The following is a 17,849-nucleotide window of genomic DNA, read 5'->3' on the forward strand; positions in this document are numbered from 1 at the left end:
CAAAATATACACACAGAAAAATTAGAGAGTTTGAAGTTAGAAAGATTTACTCGCCGAAATAATTGCCTGTCACAATACAGTCTGCAAATTGGATATTCTGAAAAGGCTTAAGACAGCCATGATATATAAAATACTTGCATATCAGCCAACGCGGGTGAGCAAAGGAAAAAAAAATCCCACAACAAATTAAAAGTGTTTCCAATGGAATAAGAAATGTTTACTAATTAAACTTGCTGCGGCGCTGTCATCCGGCTGTGATACAGTATGGCTTCGGAAAGCCATCACTTATGATTTATATGAAAGTTAAATATCTGGTGTTTACAGCAGTTTTCCCTAAGGTGTAATTGAAGGACACGTCTACTAACAATGAGCTTTACCGAGAGAAACACAGTCGTTCACACAAATCATACAGTGCCTTCCACAGCTCATGCGGACAGCTCAACAGTCGTGTGGAGGCAAATAATTATTACCCTCCGTTTAACCTGCAGTAGAGATGAGTGAGCATACTCGCTAAGGGCAATTACTCGATCGAGCATTGCCCTTAGTGAGTACCTGCCCGCTCGGAAGAAAAGATTCGGCTGCCGGCGGCGGGGAAGAGTGGGGAGGAACGGAGGGGCGATCTCTGTCTCCCTCTCCCTCCCCCCCCCCCCGCTGCTCTCCCCTGCTTACTGCCACAAATCACCTCTCACCCGCGCCGGCAGCCGAACCTTCTCTTCCGAGCGGGGAGATACTCGTTAAGAACAATGCTCGATTGAGTAATTGTCCTTAGCGAGTATGCTCGCTCATCTCTAACCTACAGTGGTAAATATATATTCCACATGTAGGTTTTTAGGGGTAAAAAGTTTTTGTTGCAGTTTTTTGAGCCAAAGTCACAAGTGAATTAACTTTTTCCAATTCACCGTCTGATGTCTAAAGACATTATGATTTAAGGCTGTACAGCTCCGATGTTGGAAGACGTCCGTCGGGGTTCTCATACTGTATATTGTCAGCCTCTCTGCTGTTGGGGCCCATCCAATGTGTCACCTCATGCAGTACTGGCTTTAGCCAGCATATAGCCCCTTAGGAAAACCAGAATATAAATTGGATTGGAAAGGGTTAAAAAGGTATAATAAATATACTGCTTCTTCCTGCCGGATCTACTTCTAGCTTTGGCTCAAAAAAAACGTAAATAAAAAAGTTTAACTTTTTTTTTCCAAGAAAAGAAAAACTATGTAAACCACCCTTATTTGCACTTCTCAGGCACAAGGTGGCGGAATAATGTTTCTTTTTGCGGAAAGAGCTCCAAGATGGAGTAAGGAGTTTTATACAGGCCATGCAATGCTGCTTTGGAAAACGTTGTGTAAATGGGGGAAGGAAAACTGATTCCACAGTGCTGCAATAGAATATGTGATAGAACAGTGTTCCCCAACTCCAGTCCTCAGGGACCGCCAACAGGTAATGTTTTCAGGATATCCTCAGTGTTGCACAGGTGATGTAATTATTGTCGGTCCTCAGACATTGCCACAGGTGTTCTTACCATAGGATAATCTGAAAACATGACCTGTTGGGGTTTTCAGTGGCCAAACCCCCACAATCAGTCTTCTATCACAGGGGTCCCCACCTCCAGTCCTCAGGGACCACCACCAATCCTGAGAACGGGAATCCCGGGTTCCTCTCTTCTCGTCACTGCGGGCTTATTGACTATGCGCAGTGACATGGATATTCCTTTCATTGTTTCCGATCTCTTTGGAGCCTATTGACCACTCCCCGTACGGGCCACCAACTGTCGTGGATTTCCTTTTGCGTCCAACGACTTACTCAATTAGGAATATTTACACCCTTCCAGATTAATTATGAATTGATTATGCGCATAAGAAGATTTCACACTGACACAGGATCAGCATGTATAAGCTTCCTCAATTCTGCTTTATTGTTGGGCGCGCAGCCTCTTTTAAAGAGTTTAACATATCTGCCCATCTGGGCAGGTCAAAGATTACATAGATACAGCGTATTGTTTAATTATTGGATAAACATCTTGAAATTCTTCCATCCTCCGGTTATCTGTTATTGGCCATCATGTGGTAGCAGGACGAGATGAGTGGGTTGTCTTGGACCCACGTGTGGTTCCTCCGATATGATTGGATATTACAGCTTGAACTATTAATTGCATAAATTTCCCGTGTTGTTTGCATAAGTTTCCAGTAAAACTGCTTGGGTTATTATTGCGGTAGCTGCTTCAGACTGCGGTTATTTATGTCTGATTTTACTTCTTCTAAAGTTACAAAACAGATGGAGAAAATATAGCGTGTCTATACTATATATTATCTTGTCAGCAGAGTTTAGAGAATAGAAGTTTCATTAAAGGAAGTAGATACATTGGATACATGAAAGAATATATATCTATATTTGTATCAGAACAGCCAGCAATGGAAAAGTACTGTCATTTATTATACAGAATGCTGGGTTTCCACTACAGAAGTAGTCAAGTATAAGAGTTCAACTATCACCGGCAATCCCATTGAAGATGACTGGAACTACACCACGCATGTGCGACTACCGCTCCATTCACTCTTCTCCTTCCTGAGGGTGCTGCTGTAAGGGGGACATAAGACCTCAGTTTTCAAGATCATTGGGGTCTCATCAGTGAGCCCCCACCCGTAAGACCTTAGCACTTATCCTATGGATAGATGATAAAACCCAATCTTGTCAGAGCCCCTTTAAGGTGAGACAACCAATCATCTGAATGTCAAAAGCTCATCCTTAGGGACCCCACTGTTTCCGAACCTGAAGATCATCCAGTTACCCGACTGGTCAGTCCACACATGGTCACAAGAGCCAGAAATGCCAATGCAAACTACAGACCAGTCGTTGCAGAATACAGGGGGCGCTATATAACTTTTTAAGCTCAGAAGGCCTTTAATGAAGACAAGGAATGTTCTGTTATTTGTCACTTGCTTTAGTTGGCTTTGGGGACCCCTTTCATTTTATTTATATTGCTTTTTTCTTCTTTTTTGTTTCTTGTTGGACTTTGCATTAGTTGCTGTGATCCATTTGCTACGGTTTCTCTTTGTAATGTAATTATATCGAAACAACACAGAAGTAATTAGCTCTTCATGAAATAAATATGTATACCCAGTGCAAATCTAGCAGACAGCTCCAGTTGTTATCAGTTGTGACATACTTGGTAAGAGATCGGAGCCGTGTTGTATGGAGTTGAACAAGCTTCAGAAAGCATAAGGAATTAACAGCTCAGGCATCATCTGGAGCACAACTTCCCCAGGGCCGCAGATATCACTTTCTAGTTCATAAAAAAGCTGCTCTGAACTGTTAAGTACCCCGGCCCCCTCCGCGGGTGCATGTCACAGCGCTCTCCAAACCGGACTCTCTTGGGGAAGGACTGAAAAAATTATCATTTTTAGAGGCTGTGACATTTTATCTCTGGTTGACTGGTACTTTTTATCAATAATGTGTTATTTTTTAATTTTTTTCATGGGTTGTCACATAGAGGCAGCTCATAAGGAAAAGTGAAAAAAATACTACTGACTCTCCAAATGTCCTATATACTGTGCTTACACTCCAGTTTATTGTGACCAGTGGGACATTTTATGTGTAAGGGTTATCCCTGCTGACAACGGATCACTGGGAGGTCAAAGAAGGTGAATATGAAAGTAGTCGGCAACTACCAGAGTATTTAGTACTGGACATAATGGAGAAACGGCGTGATGAGGCCGGTACACGCAAGCATATTCTGTGCACACTACAGAGACCATGTAATACAGATGGGTGGCCTGGTCTGGCCTTGGGTCTCCTGACCCAAACTCCAAGCGCCATGGCTTCCTGTGATACTCTGATTTCGCATCAAAAGACCTGCAGTCTGGCCAGAACCCCGGTCTGTATTACAGATACATAGATGTGGCTGGAATACGCTTGTGTGTAACACAGACTTTCATTTAGGCCTCATGCACACGAGCGGATTTGAATTGCGGAATCTGGGATCGACACCCACTCGGAGAACCGCTGTTCAAGTCACCCATAGGAAAGCATGGAGCATTCCCAGCTATACGCACACACGCAGATTCCACAAGCGGAAAATAAATCGTAGCATGTTAGCGCGGATGGGCTTTATTGATCTCTATGGAAGCATTCGATCCGCAATTACATTGCGATACTTCTTGGGTTGCCTGGAGACCAGGTAGGCAGGTGGTGGAAGGCATCGTTGGGCTTTTAAAGGGGTTGTCCCGCGCCGAAACGGGGGTTTTTTTTTTTTTCAACCCCCCCCGGTTCGGCGCGAGACAACCCCGATGCAGGGACTTAAAAAAAAAAACCGCACAGCGCTTACCTGAATCCCCGCGCTCCGCTGACTTCTTACTTACCGGTTGAAGATGGCCGCCGGGATCTTCTCCCTCGGTGGACCGCAGGGCTTCTGTGCGGTCCATTGCCGATTCCAGCCTCCTGATTGGCTGGAATCGGCACGTGACGGGGCGGAGCTACACGGAGCTGATCTCCGGCACGAGCGGCCCCATTCAGAAAAGAAGAAGACCCGGACTGCGCAAGCGCGTCTAATTTGGAGCTTAGACGCTGAAAATTAGACGGCTCCATGGAAACGAGGACGCTAGCAACGGAACAGGTAAGTGAATAACTTCTGTATGGCTCATAATTAATGCACGATGTACATTACAAAGTGCATTAATATGGTCATACAGAAGTGTATAGACCCACTTGCTTTCGCGGGACAACCCCTTTAATTTTTATTTCCCTGCACAGATGATCCCCTGTGCATCTATGTACATCCACGCAGAAAAACCATTGAATTCGCGATTGCCCACAAGCATTTTAAACGACTTTCCGCAATGAATCGCAGGTCTTCCGTGGCGGAATCAGCCTCTGCCGTGTGCATGAGGCCTAAGAGATGCTTGTAGATTAAGGAGGACCTGTCAGGTGGTCTTACGTGTCTGTTTTAGTAAATTTGTGTATGCCCCATAAAATAATAATGCTGCAGCACATGTTCTGAAAGTTGTGCATTGTTTGTTCTTCTATTACACCTTCCGTAACTGTAGAAATAATATGACAGCTGGTTGTTACAATTCTCAATGGGGTCGGTTCCTACACTGTTCAGTCAGTACTTGGGATGTCCAACTGTGTAGGGACAAACAAAGAGGATGGTAACTCCTAGTTGTCAATTTTCAGAAGGATTAACAGGCGAATAACATACTGCATCGCTCTAAGAAAAGGTGCTGCAGCATTGGAATTGTATGGGAAATGCCAGTGCTTGCTGGGGCATATTTACTATGACTGGTGTAAAGTTTGTACCCATGTAAGTGCCACAAATGAGAGGCACAAGCCTTTTGATAAATTTGTTGCATCTGGCAGCACCTCTGTGTGCCAGACTGAAACTAATGGAAGCTACTAGCTGGCATAGGTTTCAGCTATAATTTACTCTAGTATATAGCGTAATTTTAAAGTAAATGTGACAGGCTGCAATTTTGATGCAAGTGCCAGAATTGCCTTTTTTTAAAGTTCTGCTCTGGGCCCTGCCACTTTATTAAAAGGTGAGTGTGGCCTAGCATTAAGACCCCTTAATGCTAGGCCCCACACACCTTTTAATAAAGTGGCAGGGTCCAGTGTATAACTTAAAAAAAAAAAGGTTGCATCAAAATTGTGACACTTTTGACACTCGAAATGTGGCATACAAGCTTTTTTGAGTATGCTGCAGGGGCTGAATATGAATAATCATTAGCATCGAGTTACCCTTTTGACTCCTGCTTGGATGAGAGCTTTCCCACCAAATTCGTGTCTACTTCACCTCTTTCCTTGCTCTGGGTGGTTTTGGGAGCCAGCTGGTAACGGCAGTTGAGTAGCTCAAACCCCTGAGCAATGGAACCTTGTTCTTCGGGCAGATGTTCACCTCTGCCTGGCAGCATCTGTATCCTATTACCTCCTCTTAAAATCAGCCTCCACTTGTCTTATTCAAATAGCATTTATAGTCCCATGTAATTTAAGGCATACATTTCATATGGTGTTTCCATATTTTTGTCTACCCCTTGTATCTGGCATACAAGCTTTTTTGAGTATGCTGCAGGGGCTGACTATAGTGCCTGTGCTGGTAAATGGCTATTAAATGGTAAGGCCCTTTTACAATGCAAGATAAATTGGAATGAGCATGAAGTAGCATTTACACTGAACAGTTATTGGAAGAGTTTTAATCATCCGTTGGATTATGAACACGAGTTTGCTGTCATAGATTCCTGGCGATGCCGTGAGTTCCAGTCAGTAGACCTACGAGACGGGGCACTAGTCCATAATTTGCTTGTGTAAAGGCTGCCTTATGCAGAATAACATGTAATGGGCTGATAACATTTGGGAAATGGTGTCCATGGATGAGACTTTTTGGAAAAACATTCAAGGATAAATATGCTACAACTTCAAGATTCAGTGAACTAAAACGGAGTCATGAGAAGCTTCTTACAAGTGAGCCTTATGGTGTTAAAAGTAAAATGTGCAAAACCAGCTCAAAATCTAACATTTCTCCAGGTCTGTGGATCCAAGCTCTTCCAAACCATCATATGAGTAACTAAATAAAAAGTAAATTTCTCAAGAGGTCCAGGCAGTATCCTCCGTATAGCCAGTGTAGATGGTTACATGACAGTTAGGTCCTCAGACAATGTACAAAGAAATCTCTGAAAGGCAATTGCGTAGATGAAAGGACAGATGTCAGTTCTACTTAGTGTGTAGAGCTTGTAGTTATTGGCCCCCAAAGACACAAAATGTATTGTTGTAAAAGGTCATCATGTATTTATTCATGACATCCGAACCTGGTTGTGAGATTCCAAAGTCTGTAAGGCCTTCCAACACGTATTTTGACTTTACAACAGGCTAATACTTAATGAATACTTCAGGAGCAATGCACATGATAAGTTTATTATTTTTAACCCCCATTCATTTCCTCCATATTAGTGTTTTGCTTATATATTTATGTGTCCAATCAGTATTTACCTCAACTACGACCAAGCACTGTACATGTATGGCCCTTAGTCAGTTTTAAAAACTGTGGGAAAGGTAAACTTTTTGTAATTGTTTTTCATTGAAAATTTCTGATTTCTATGCTTGTATTGTTTTCCAAACCACTGCAGACTGAAGGACTGAAATCTTAGCAAATTCTGTCAGTCAGAGCACAATGATAGGTTGTTTCTTCGCTGCTCCCCTAGACTTTTGTGAATGTGCATTTACTGCCTTTTCACTGAGCTATTACAGAGGGCTGCATGACAGTGTTAGGGGATGACGGGGGGAGATCAGGAAGACAAAGATCAGAGAAAGCTACTATTACAGAGGACAGTAATTCACTATGGGTAAATTGGGTGAATTTCCTGCTCTTATCAGCATTTAAGTCGAACAGAACCAGCAGCAACACAGAGAGGATGAAGAGATAGCTGTGTAGTATTGACAGGGAGTGGTTATACTACACAGCTTCTAAAAGAGAGGAGGGAAGCTGAGCTTGTGTACATTCATGACACAGATCAGCTGATCAGTGTTGGACAATAACCCCCCCAGCCAGAATCTTGAATGCAGGAGAGCCTGCAAATCAAGTGTGAGGCTTTCTAAATCCATGAGAAGGGAAACAAAATGGAAAATACAGATAAATGCATCATTTTTTTTTTGCAGCGACTCAAATGAATCCAAAACCTCACCATAGACCCCCTGCAATGTGTGACTAATACACGTTATGTATCAAAATGACCGAAACAGGATGGGGAACCCATTTCTGTACTTTTTCTTTAGTGTAAATCTACTCATTTTAAAAGTAAGCACTATAAATAAAATCTATGTTTAACTTTTTGTGTAAATCAGCTTTAACCAAACAAAAAAAATCAGTGAAAGAAAGGTTTTGAAAAACAGGCCTACCTGTCACAAAAAAAGGCATCAAAAAATGATTTTGGTAGCCCAAGAAAAGAAAAAAGGGTTGTTGAACCCCCCCCCCCCCCCCCTGCATAAAATCATTAGAATGTGCCTGGTCCTTTATGACTGAAATACCCTGGTCGGTAAGGGGTTAATGATCTACTTCACCGAGTCGTAGAGATGGGATGTTCACCTGTGTATTCACAGGACGTCGTGTTACATCTTGTAATTTTTTGTTGTTTTAGGATCCGCTCTGTAAATAATGACATTCTTAATTTTACTCTGGAATTCACTAATTGGAAGAGGCTGTCTGCAGATGTGGAGATGCTCCTGTCCACCCACACAGAACACTTCACTTGGATTCCACACAAACATTTCGGTAAGCAAACAACTGTCAGATGAATTCTCTGTGCCTTGGTTTATAATGATTAGAGGGGAAAAAAGCTCTACAGGGCATTTACTGAAAAATGAGATGTGTGAACCGTGCCTGTACAAGTCTATGTTTTGGGATAAATTCGCAGTTCTTATTCTTGCAAGCAAACACAGTAATTGTAATTTTGACTGTAGAGATTTAAATAAAGATGAAACTGTACAGGTGTGCATGGAGATAACACTAAATGGCCACTTTGTTGGCGACACCTGTCCTTTCACGATTGGCACTTCATTGTGTGAAAATCAGTCCCATGAACACAAAGTGCAGCATAAAATTTTGTATGTTTTTAGTGAATCGGTTTCAGGGTAAATCCACATTAAAATGGTAAAATCAAGCGATCTAGGTTAAGGCCCTTTTGCAAGCAACGATTATCGCTAAAATGGCTCGAACGACTTGACAACATTTTTGCATAAAACTACACGTACAGATAATGGCTTTTAATCATCTCAATCTCTTTGTCTCATTAGCTGAGTAAGCTCAGTATTATTTGTTTGCTCAGGTGGGAGTGTGTTTATGTGAGGGATTATCTGGCCGACAGGATTCCATTTTCTTCTCCCGCCATGATTCTCATTGTGTATGCAAGGCAAGCAAACCCGTCCCCCTCAAGTCGGCAAGCCGCTCAAAAGACTACATGACTTCCATTCATATAGAACGTCTTTTGAGCAGTTTAACGATTATTTTTATGCCGTCTGAAAACCAGCGGTGAACAACAAGTGAACGAATAGCGCACATCTGCGCGTGTTTACACGTAACGATTATCGCTCACTTTCGGGCATTTGAATGAATTTTGAGCGATAATCGATGTATGTAAAAGGGCCTCTACTGTACTTCGATCAAGGATTGGTCATCGGTGTTAGACTAACTATAGCTAGTATTTTGAAAAACTGTGGGGTTTTCTCATGCAACAGTGTAGAGAGTATGCCAAGAATGGTGTGATCGAGGAAAGATATTCAGTAGAGTTGAGCGAACATACTCTGCCGAGCCTGATGCTCGTTCGAGTATTGATGATGCTTATTACTCGAACGAGCATCACGCCGTGTTCGACCCCGCCCCAGTTTTTGGCTCCTCCCCGCTGTGACGTGCCTGTTTTGACCCCTCCCAGCCACAACGCACGCGTCAATGGCAAATTTTTTGGCTGGCTGGCAGGCAGGCGGGGGGGGGGGGGGTAAGACAGACAGACAGACAGACACTCGGGACCCGGCGTCCCACATACAAAAATGGTCGAGTCTCCCATTGTAGTCAATGGGGTTCGTTACTCGAGTAGAGCTCTCAAATTTTCCGAAAAGCTTGACTCGAATAACACGGCCCCGAACATTTGGGTGCTCGCTCATCTCTAATATTCAGCAGAAGGGAATCTTGTGGAAGTAAACCACTTGAAAAGGGGGGGGCAGAGGAGGATGTTAAGAATCCTTCTGGAAGGCGGTGCACGGTCAAGTAAATTGCAGTCAAATACAACGCTGGTGTTCCAACTAACGTGTCAGGATGCACAACTCTTCTTTCCGTAGTACAGATGAGCTATAAACAGCAGGCGACCAGTTTCAGCGCCATTGTTGTCTAAGAAACGGATAATGCTACAGCGGGCAAAATGCCATAAAAATTAGATCGAAGAACAGTGGAAAAACAATGTTTGGTCAGATGAATTAAAATAATGGCTGTAATTTCAACAACTAGTGGAATCTATTTTACGACAAAGGCATAGAAGGCCAAAAGAGGTCCAGCATGCTACTAGATGGATCTATCAGATAGGGTAGACATTCAGTGTATATCTCCGGAGGTTGAGGCTATGTTCACTTATGTGTGGTGACTGTGCCACATCTATTACAGTGAATCTTGAATGGCACCCGATGGAAACCACTGACCTAATAAGGTTCTTCAGGGTTTCTGTTCTCTTTAATGACAAGAATAGCTCTGCATCCTTCAGTATTCTTGCTGTCAAATCTAACAAAATTGCAGACGAATGCTGCAACACAATTGGAAGTGTAGCCCTAGACTGTGTGCTCCCTTTTCTCTTGCATGAAGGTATGTTTTTTTTCCATATTCTAATTCAAAATGGACTATGCTCGTAAACTATAAGATCAAGGTACCATCTAAGGTTTTCAGATGAGATGCAATGGACTGCACCTACATGTGGCATCATGATAATACAAATACCAGCAAGTAACATAAAATCATGATGCGGGTTCTTTAGTTGTGCAGTAACATTAATCTTGATGGATGATTGCTATATTAATGGTACAGGGAGCTAACCACTGAAGATTCTTGCATTATCTCCAATGATACTAGCGTCCCCGGAGCTGGCTACACTTTATTGGGGATGGCTGCAGCCTGTACAAATTTCTAGGTGCCAATATTAGATTACCCACAAACATTTCAAGGCACAGCTTCACTTCAATACACTATTCTACCAAAAGTAATCTAACTTTTGAGCAAGAATCAAAAGTAGTATTTATTTCCACATATTAATACTTAGTGGGGCTCCTGTGGACCTATTGACGTTCGGTGTTCTCCGCGATATACTTTTTACTAAAGTCTGATACACTTCAGCGGGTATTTTTCCCCAGTCATCCTGCAAACATCTAACTAGCGCTCTCAAAGAAGTTGGGTGTTGTCCATATTTCCTGACCCAATGTTCCAGATCCTTCTAAAGATGTTCAGGTCAGGACTCTGTGCTGCTAGTACAATCCTGAAACATCCATATCCTTAAACCAATGTAAAACAGCGTTGGATTTGTGATAAGATACATTGTCAGGTTGGAAGTACGGACGAGCATTCCCAGAGTATTGCCACATTGTTGGCAGCACATTGTCTAGATTGTCTGGGTACACCTCCGTGTACATGGCATGTTAAACATTGCCATGCCATGTTAAACATTTTCATAACAAAACCTCTGTCATACTTAACTGTTGGCACAACACACTCTGGCAAAAAGGCGTTCCCCAGGCGTCCTCCACACCCTGGTACGTCTATCTGAGTTGTAGATGGAATAGTGTGATTCGTCACTCCGTAGAGTGTTCTTCCAGTGCTTAACTATCCAATGATGGCGCTCCGTGCACCATTATAGACTGGCGGATGCATTGCACTTCACGACGGACGGTTTATCTGCCGCAGCATATCCCATATATCCAATAGCGTGTAGTTCCCTGTCACAATCTATGGCCGACTCCTCCAAGGGTCTGCATCTTATGTAGCATGGCTTAGGACAAGTGACATCCTAATACGACCTGATCCGTTCTGCTGATAGGGGTGGTAGGACAAGTGTAGGTGAGCACGCAACCAGTGAATTCCTTTCCCTTCTTCACTTCAGATTCTTTTCCGCAATCCTATCCAGTTCCTTTTATGCGTAACAGTTAGCTTGTGCTGAATCCCAACATCAGATACATAAACTGAATGTCCTTTTGGAGACCCCACTTTAATTGCTTTTTTTACTACACTTTACCGCTGCTTATGGTACAGTTGCAGTGAGCGTGCAAAAGTTTTATTCCGAGTAATCAACGATCATCTTGAGAGCCATGATCTCACAATGTCTCATAAGCCGTTTAGCCAGCAGGTAAATGATTCCGACACGTCCACGTGAACAGACTGTAAGACCTACGAGAGATTTCTTGATTCTTTGCTGTTCTGGTCCGGCTCACAAATTGCCCATACGTACTTTGGGTAGGTGACGGGTGCTCTTTAAATCTTCAACTTCTGACAAATGCCTTAAAAGTTTCAGAACTGCTTAAGCTAAAAATAGGATTGTTAGAAAATATATATATTTATTTTTTCACACTGTCCGGCACTGACAGACTTTATAAATGATGATTTCCAATGTTTCCTGTCAGCACATAAAGTTAGCAAGGAGCAAGAGCTTGTATAACAAGCTTGACAATCATAAACCTCCTGGCTCCTTTCGGAACACACTGTAACCGCTCAGTTTAAGACGGTCTAATACTTGCAAACATCCAGTCCAAACTTTATAAATGTATTCACACTAATCCTGTGGGGGGAAAAATGAAGATAGAAAAGGAAATATAATCCTTATGTAAAATATCTATTGAGGTGGTGATGGATGAAGCAAGAGGCTTTGAAATTCTTTTGATGTGTATTGAGCTAGCGGTGTCATGCAAGGATAGAGGTGAATAAGGAGAGTGGCACGGGTGCTTTCTCAACCACAGACGTCAAAGATAATTGAACGTAGCAGGATACGGGACTTGGCATTCCTGGCTTTTATAATAAAAATGTTAATAGATTTTGTTAAATCCCAAATTATCAATTGGACAAAGCCGAGTTGATAAAGCAGGAGCCAAGAGGTAATAATGTGGCTTTTCTGCCCAAAAGTTAAACCGTTATTTCCAGATCCAATTTTTATTCATAAGGAATATAACCTGTAGAAAATACTTGAGGCGTCATTAAGCAGATGTGAACCCACTTTGCCACACTGATTTAACTTTGGGCTACAACTGTAGGTACACTGGTATTCACCCTTTACTTCTCCAATTGGGATCTGGGGTTGACTGCAGAGTCAGCCTGCCATTACTCACCAAAATAATCTTAGTTATGTGGCAACTAGTGCTACACTAAACCATGGCATGGTAGATGGGTGTGTAAAGCGAGAAGAGACCAGGAGATGGGTGGAAAAAATCCTCGGAGGCCGGTTAGATCAGGGGTCAGTCCGGTTGGGCAATTCTGGCATCAACGCTTCGGCAGATGCTGGGACCCACTGCAGAACAGTGGCTGAATTAGGATTGATGCAACATGGAGCACCTGCTACAGATCCCATTATCCAGTGAAGTAGGAGAAGACAGCATAATTTAAAGGTCCAGTATCACGACCTTACACACTTTCTATACTATCTTCCTCAGCCTAACATACCTTCAATTTCACTATACTTAACATTTTGATGACCCCACCTACTTATGTTACCCCGCCTGCTAGTAATTTGGACCCACCTACAATATGAGGCCACTTGTAGATTTTTCCCAGGGCCATTTTAAGTTGCCGATCCACCCCTTCCAAGAGACGTAGCTGAGGTCTGGGCTGGTAGTGTATATTTCAGTATGGAAATCGGACAAGATGTCAGGGCTGGCAGAACAGGTGTAATACAATAAGGGGCAGGCAGTTGGCAGAGAGAGTCGTCCAAAAAGCGTAGCTGAGGTCAGAGATGGAGAAGTTAGAATAGTCTGGAACAAGCAGGAGTCAGAACATCAGGACTGCACACAAACAACAAATCAGGCTTTAACAACAGGTGGAAGCAAACTGCTTAGGTATCCTCAGGGGAAGGGCATTTAATATAGCCATGGCTGATACGGTAAAGGTTGGGGACAATTTAACAGAGCGCACACTGGCCTCTAAGTATGGCAGAGGGAACGCACATGCATCCTACGGGCAGAAGTGTGGGTCCGTACGCTGGGGAGAATGTGGTGTCTGCTGCCAACAAGAGAAGTTGTGGGGTGCCCACCAATATCCAGAGGCAAAATAGATCTTTCCAGCATTGCCGGAGGAGATGTGTGCCCCTGGATAGGTATTTCTGTGGACACACTTTGCCTGTTCCTTGGCCACCACATTTCTCAGACTTGACCCCTCTGGATTTCTTCCTGTGGGGTCACTTTAAGGCAGCTGTTTACTAATGATACCCGGCAGCACCTAATGATGTTGGCGAACTGGAGAGAAACTGCAACACCAAAAATGCTATGTGCCATCCATTCCAACACGTTGAAACAAAAAAGTGATCTTTATTATCTTACAGAAAGTCCTGCATTTGTCTTAATATTTTAGTCAGTAATTCTTTCTTATGCTAATTAGTCTTACATTCATTCCCTTTGGTTATTTTAGTGCTGGAACAAGCAGCTCCACACACATTCCCTCGTACAATGCTGGACAAATGTCTTTTGCCCCTGGATAGGTATTTCTGTGGGCACGTATAGATATGCTATGTATGAAGCAGCTAGAAAGTGGACAGTATGTTGTAGCTTTCAGTATGGGTCTCTTTTTTTTTTTTTCCTCTCTTTACATTAGAAGTGCCTAAAAACAGATACTCTGTGTGGTGCTTAAAATACAAAGAGGATAAAAATATCCATATGGTGCTATGAAATAATCAGCGAAAACTAATTTTAGGACTAAAGGCTTGTGCAATCATATAATATCTTTGCGCAAATTGCAAGTTTTATTTCATAGCAACCTTCAGGGCCACAACATTCCTCTGATTTCTTTATGAAATATTTGCCATGCTGAACATGGCCAAAAGTATAACTAAACTTTTTAAATACTTCTGACATGTCAGAGTTATATGTCAAACATTTTAATTGGTGGGGATCCCAGTGCTGAGTCCTCCACCGATCACTGTAATAAACAGGCTAAAGCACTGATCTGAACGCTGTACCGATTCGCCTGTCATTATAAGCCATGTATAGATTCCACAGACTATTTATAGTGTCCATACGCCGCTCTGAACAGTGAAGGAGCACAGCCCTCAGAGCGCTTCTGACTGTTTGTTATCGGAATCGGTAAGGGTCTCAGTACCCGGACCCCAACGCTCAAAACTTCTGACGTGTCACTGTGGCATTTCAGAAGTTTTTAAAAAGTTTTTAGTTAACCTTTAAGGTGGTTTGAAAATTTGGTGGAAAGTTTTTTTTGCTATTTTTTTAGAAAAATTATTTCTCAGACTTCCTCAGACTTCTTCCTTAGCAGTGCCTAGCTCCTGTCCTGCAATGCAAAATCTAGGAGCATTAGATTCTCCTCAGACTGCATGTACTGATGTCCCTCTGCAGAATGTGCCACCCCTTCTATTCTCACTTTTTACCTTTAAAGGTAACACTCCTTTTATTTAAATTTAACCCCAGACTGGAGGTTGCAGCCCCTTCTTAGCCTTAAAGGCATGCTCCATCCCTGTAGTCTAGGGCTGCTTCCTTATGTACTTTTCAGCCTTTCAGTATATGCACACAGATGTCCGTTATATTCTCCTCAGTATATACACATAGAGGTGAGATAGATTATCCTCGCTATATATACACATAGAGGTCAGTTAGATTCTCATCAGTATATACACATAGAGGTGAGGTAGATTCTCCTCAGTATATACACATAGAGGAGGATTAGATTCTCCTCAGCATATAAATCATTTCCCGAGGCTTTATGGTTTTTGGGACACTCTCTGAAGTATCGTGGATTTTCGCACAGTTTTTCACGCATAGAATTGAATATTAATTAACTTTTCCTATTTAGGACATAAAGAATGGTCAAGGCAAATTTAATGTTTGTGCGGTACAAATGTGTGTTATTAGTTACATTACATAGGGGGTCACTTACTTTCACACTTAGAATTGAATAATCAAGTTGTGCTTCTTTACTTTTCCTTTTCACAACCTAAAGAATGGTCTTGCCAAATTTCAGGTTTGTATGACACCGGGAAGTTAGAGAATTACTGGTGAGTCAGTCGGTCAGTGAGGGCTTTCACCTTAATATAGATAGTATTCGGTGTCTATAAATCTAAATAGATGTAAACCAGCATAGAGAGGCTCCTTCAGCTTAGGATAAAATATTCTGCAAATGCCTGATGAGTTCTTTCAAAGAAGAAGCATCGTCCTTCTACAGTGCTGCAAGGAGCATTATCATTGGACAGTTGAGCGATGCGAGAACATTCTAAGTAGTGAATCATGTCATTTCATTTTCAAATTAGTTGGCAGTACCTGGGTGTGGGGGAGCCTGGGGAAAACCTTCCGCTTGAGTGTGGTGTGCCAACAGTGAAGTACGCTGGATGTTCTGTTATGGTCAGAAGATGTTTTACTTGACGTCATCTCTGTCCAGTGGTCATAGTGGCAAGGACCATGAACACGGAGGTGTACCCTGACATGCTAGACAATAATGCATGCAATATCCTGGGAATGGTCAGGAATACTCTCAACAAGACAACTCACCTTGTTACAAATCCAACGTTGTTTTATGTTGGTTTGACGATATGGACGTTCCACGATCGAATCGGCTGCACAGAGTCCCGCACTGAACCTACTGAACATCTTTGGGATGAACTGGAACGTTGGATCAGGAAATATGAACAGCATTCATCTTCTTTGAGAGCACTTGTCAGACGCTTGTAGGATGAATGGAGGGAAATACTAGCTGAAGTGTTTTAGACATTAGTAGAAAGTATGCCACGGAGAGTATCCAATGTCATTAGGGCCAAAGGAGCCCCAATAAGTATTAATATATGTAAAGAAATACGCTTGATTCTTGCTCAGATGCCCAATTACTTGTGGTAGAATAGTGTGGACATATAGTGCGATCCACCACCCACGGACTTTTGTAAACAAAATGTCTAACGTGATACGGTCTTTTTCTGCATAACCAGTATGGCAGACTGTGCTTTCCTATACAAAGAAGGAAAAGGCATGCCTACTAGAGATGAGCGAGCGTACTCGGTTCGGGTGTTTTTGCACTCGAGCACTGCATTTTCCGAGTAACTGACTACTCGGACGAAAAGATTCGGGGGGCGCCGGGGGTGAGCGGGGGGTTGCGGAGTGGGGGGGGGGGTGAGAGAGAGAGCTCCCCCCTGTTCCCCACTGCTACCCCTCGCTCCACCACGGCGCCCCCCGAATCTTTTCGTCCAAGTAGTCAGTTACTTGGAAAAAGCGGTGCTCGAGTGCAAAAGCACCCGAACCGAGTACGCTCGCTCATCTCTAATGCCTACACCTACTAGGTGCACAGAGGCCTGTGAACTGCTAGAAAGTATGTCAGGTTATACCTCCGATGTGTAGTAAAGCGCGTTGTAAACAGAACCTCTCTCATATACTCAACAAAGTTTTGTTTGCTTCTCAAAATGTATTTTCCATTTTTGTCCCCCATGTACAGCATCCCTCCCATCACTGATGCATCTCTGTCGGCTTAAAGTCCGCTCCCTCTTGAAAACTGAGCATTTACGGTCTAATAAATACATATCTCAACTGCCTCTTCCTGTCTGCCTTCAAGATTATTTGCAGTATTCTGATGTACTTCATCACTATAGTATTGCCAGAAAAGATGATTCTCAGGAGGATAACCTGGAAAATGCCTCTCAAGCAAGTGATTGATGGAAATCCGTACATCACCTTGACTGGACATTAATACGCGGCTCCAGGCTCCATTTCAATACTGAATACTGCTTGTAAATATGTGTTTTATAAATTGCTTCTGATGCATTCCGGCCTGAAAGATGCTGCTATCTGGGATGCAAGGAACTCGTATACATCATGTGGAAAGTGCTGGACAGATACGCAGTGTTGTTTTGTCATTGTTTTGTGTCTTTTTGTAGAGGTTTTCACGTATTTCTAAAATGTAAGACTCCTTATCAGCTGCTTCCGGACTCCAGACGCATCTTTTGTTCCTCTCTTCCAATATGAAAGATTTTCGCCGGCCTCATCATCTGATTTATTTATGTTTTAATATAACTGTCATTCTCGACGGGCCGTAATGTTTCCTGCTCCCGTGTAGGTGGAAACAAATATCTGAAAGATGACACAGAGAATTACTGTAAAAGTGTATTATATCCAATAGGTCTTACCTTTTCCTTTTTCTATATTATAATTTGTACAAA

General features: G+C 42.6%; 1 protein-coding gene across 1 annotated transcript in view; it reads left to right on the forward strand.

Moving 5' to 3' along the window:
- ASB3 (ankyrin repeat and SOCS box containing 3) overlaps positions 1-17,612 on the forward strand; it is a 140,278-nt gene extending 122,666 nt beyond the window's left edge. The window contains exons 9-10 of the mRNA XM_066595514.1: positions 8,118-8,251; positions 17,129-17,612. Coding sequence (XP_066451611.1) covers positions 8,118-8,251; positions 17,129-17,346 — 352 coding nt within the window. The 3' untranslated portion in view covers positions 17,347-17,612. The remainder of the gene's footprint in view (positions 1-8,117; positions 8,252-17,128) is intronic.
- Positions 17,613-17,849: the final 237 nt, after the last annotated feature.

The sequence above is a fragment of the Eleutherodactylus coqui genome, chromosome 3 (genome assembly GCF_035609145.1).
Source record: "Eleutherodactylus coqui strain aEleCoq1 chromosome 3, aEleCoq1.hap1, whole genome shotgun sequence".
NCBI classification, from domain to species: domain Eukaryota; kingdom Metazoa; phylum Chordata; class Amphibia; order Anura; family Eleutherodactylidae; genus Eleutherodactylus; species Eleutherodactylus coqui.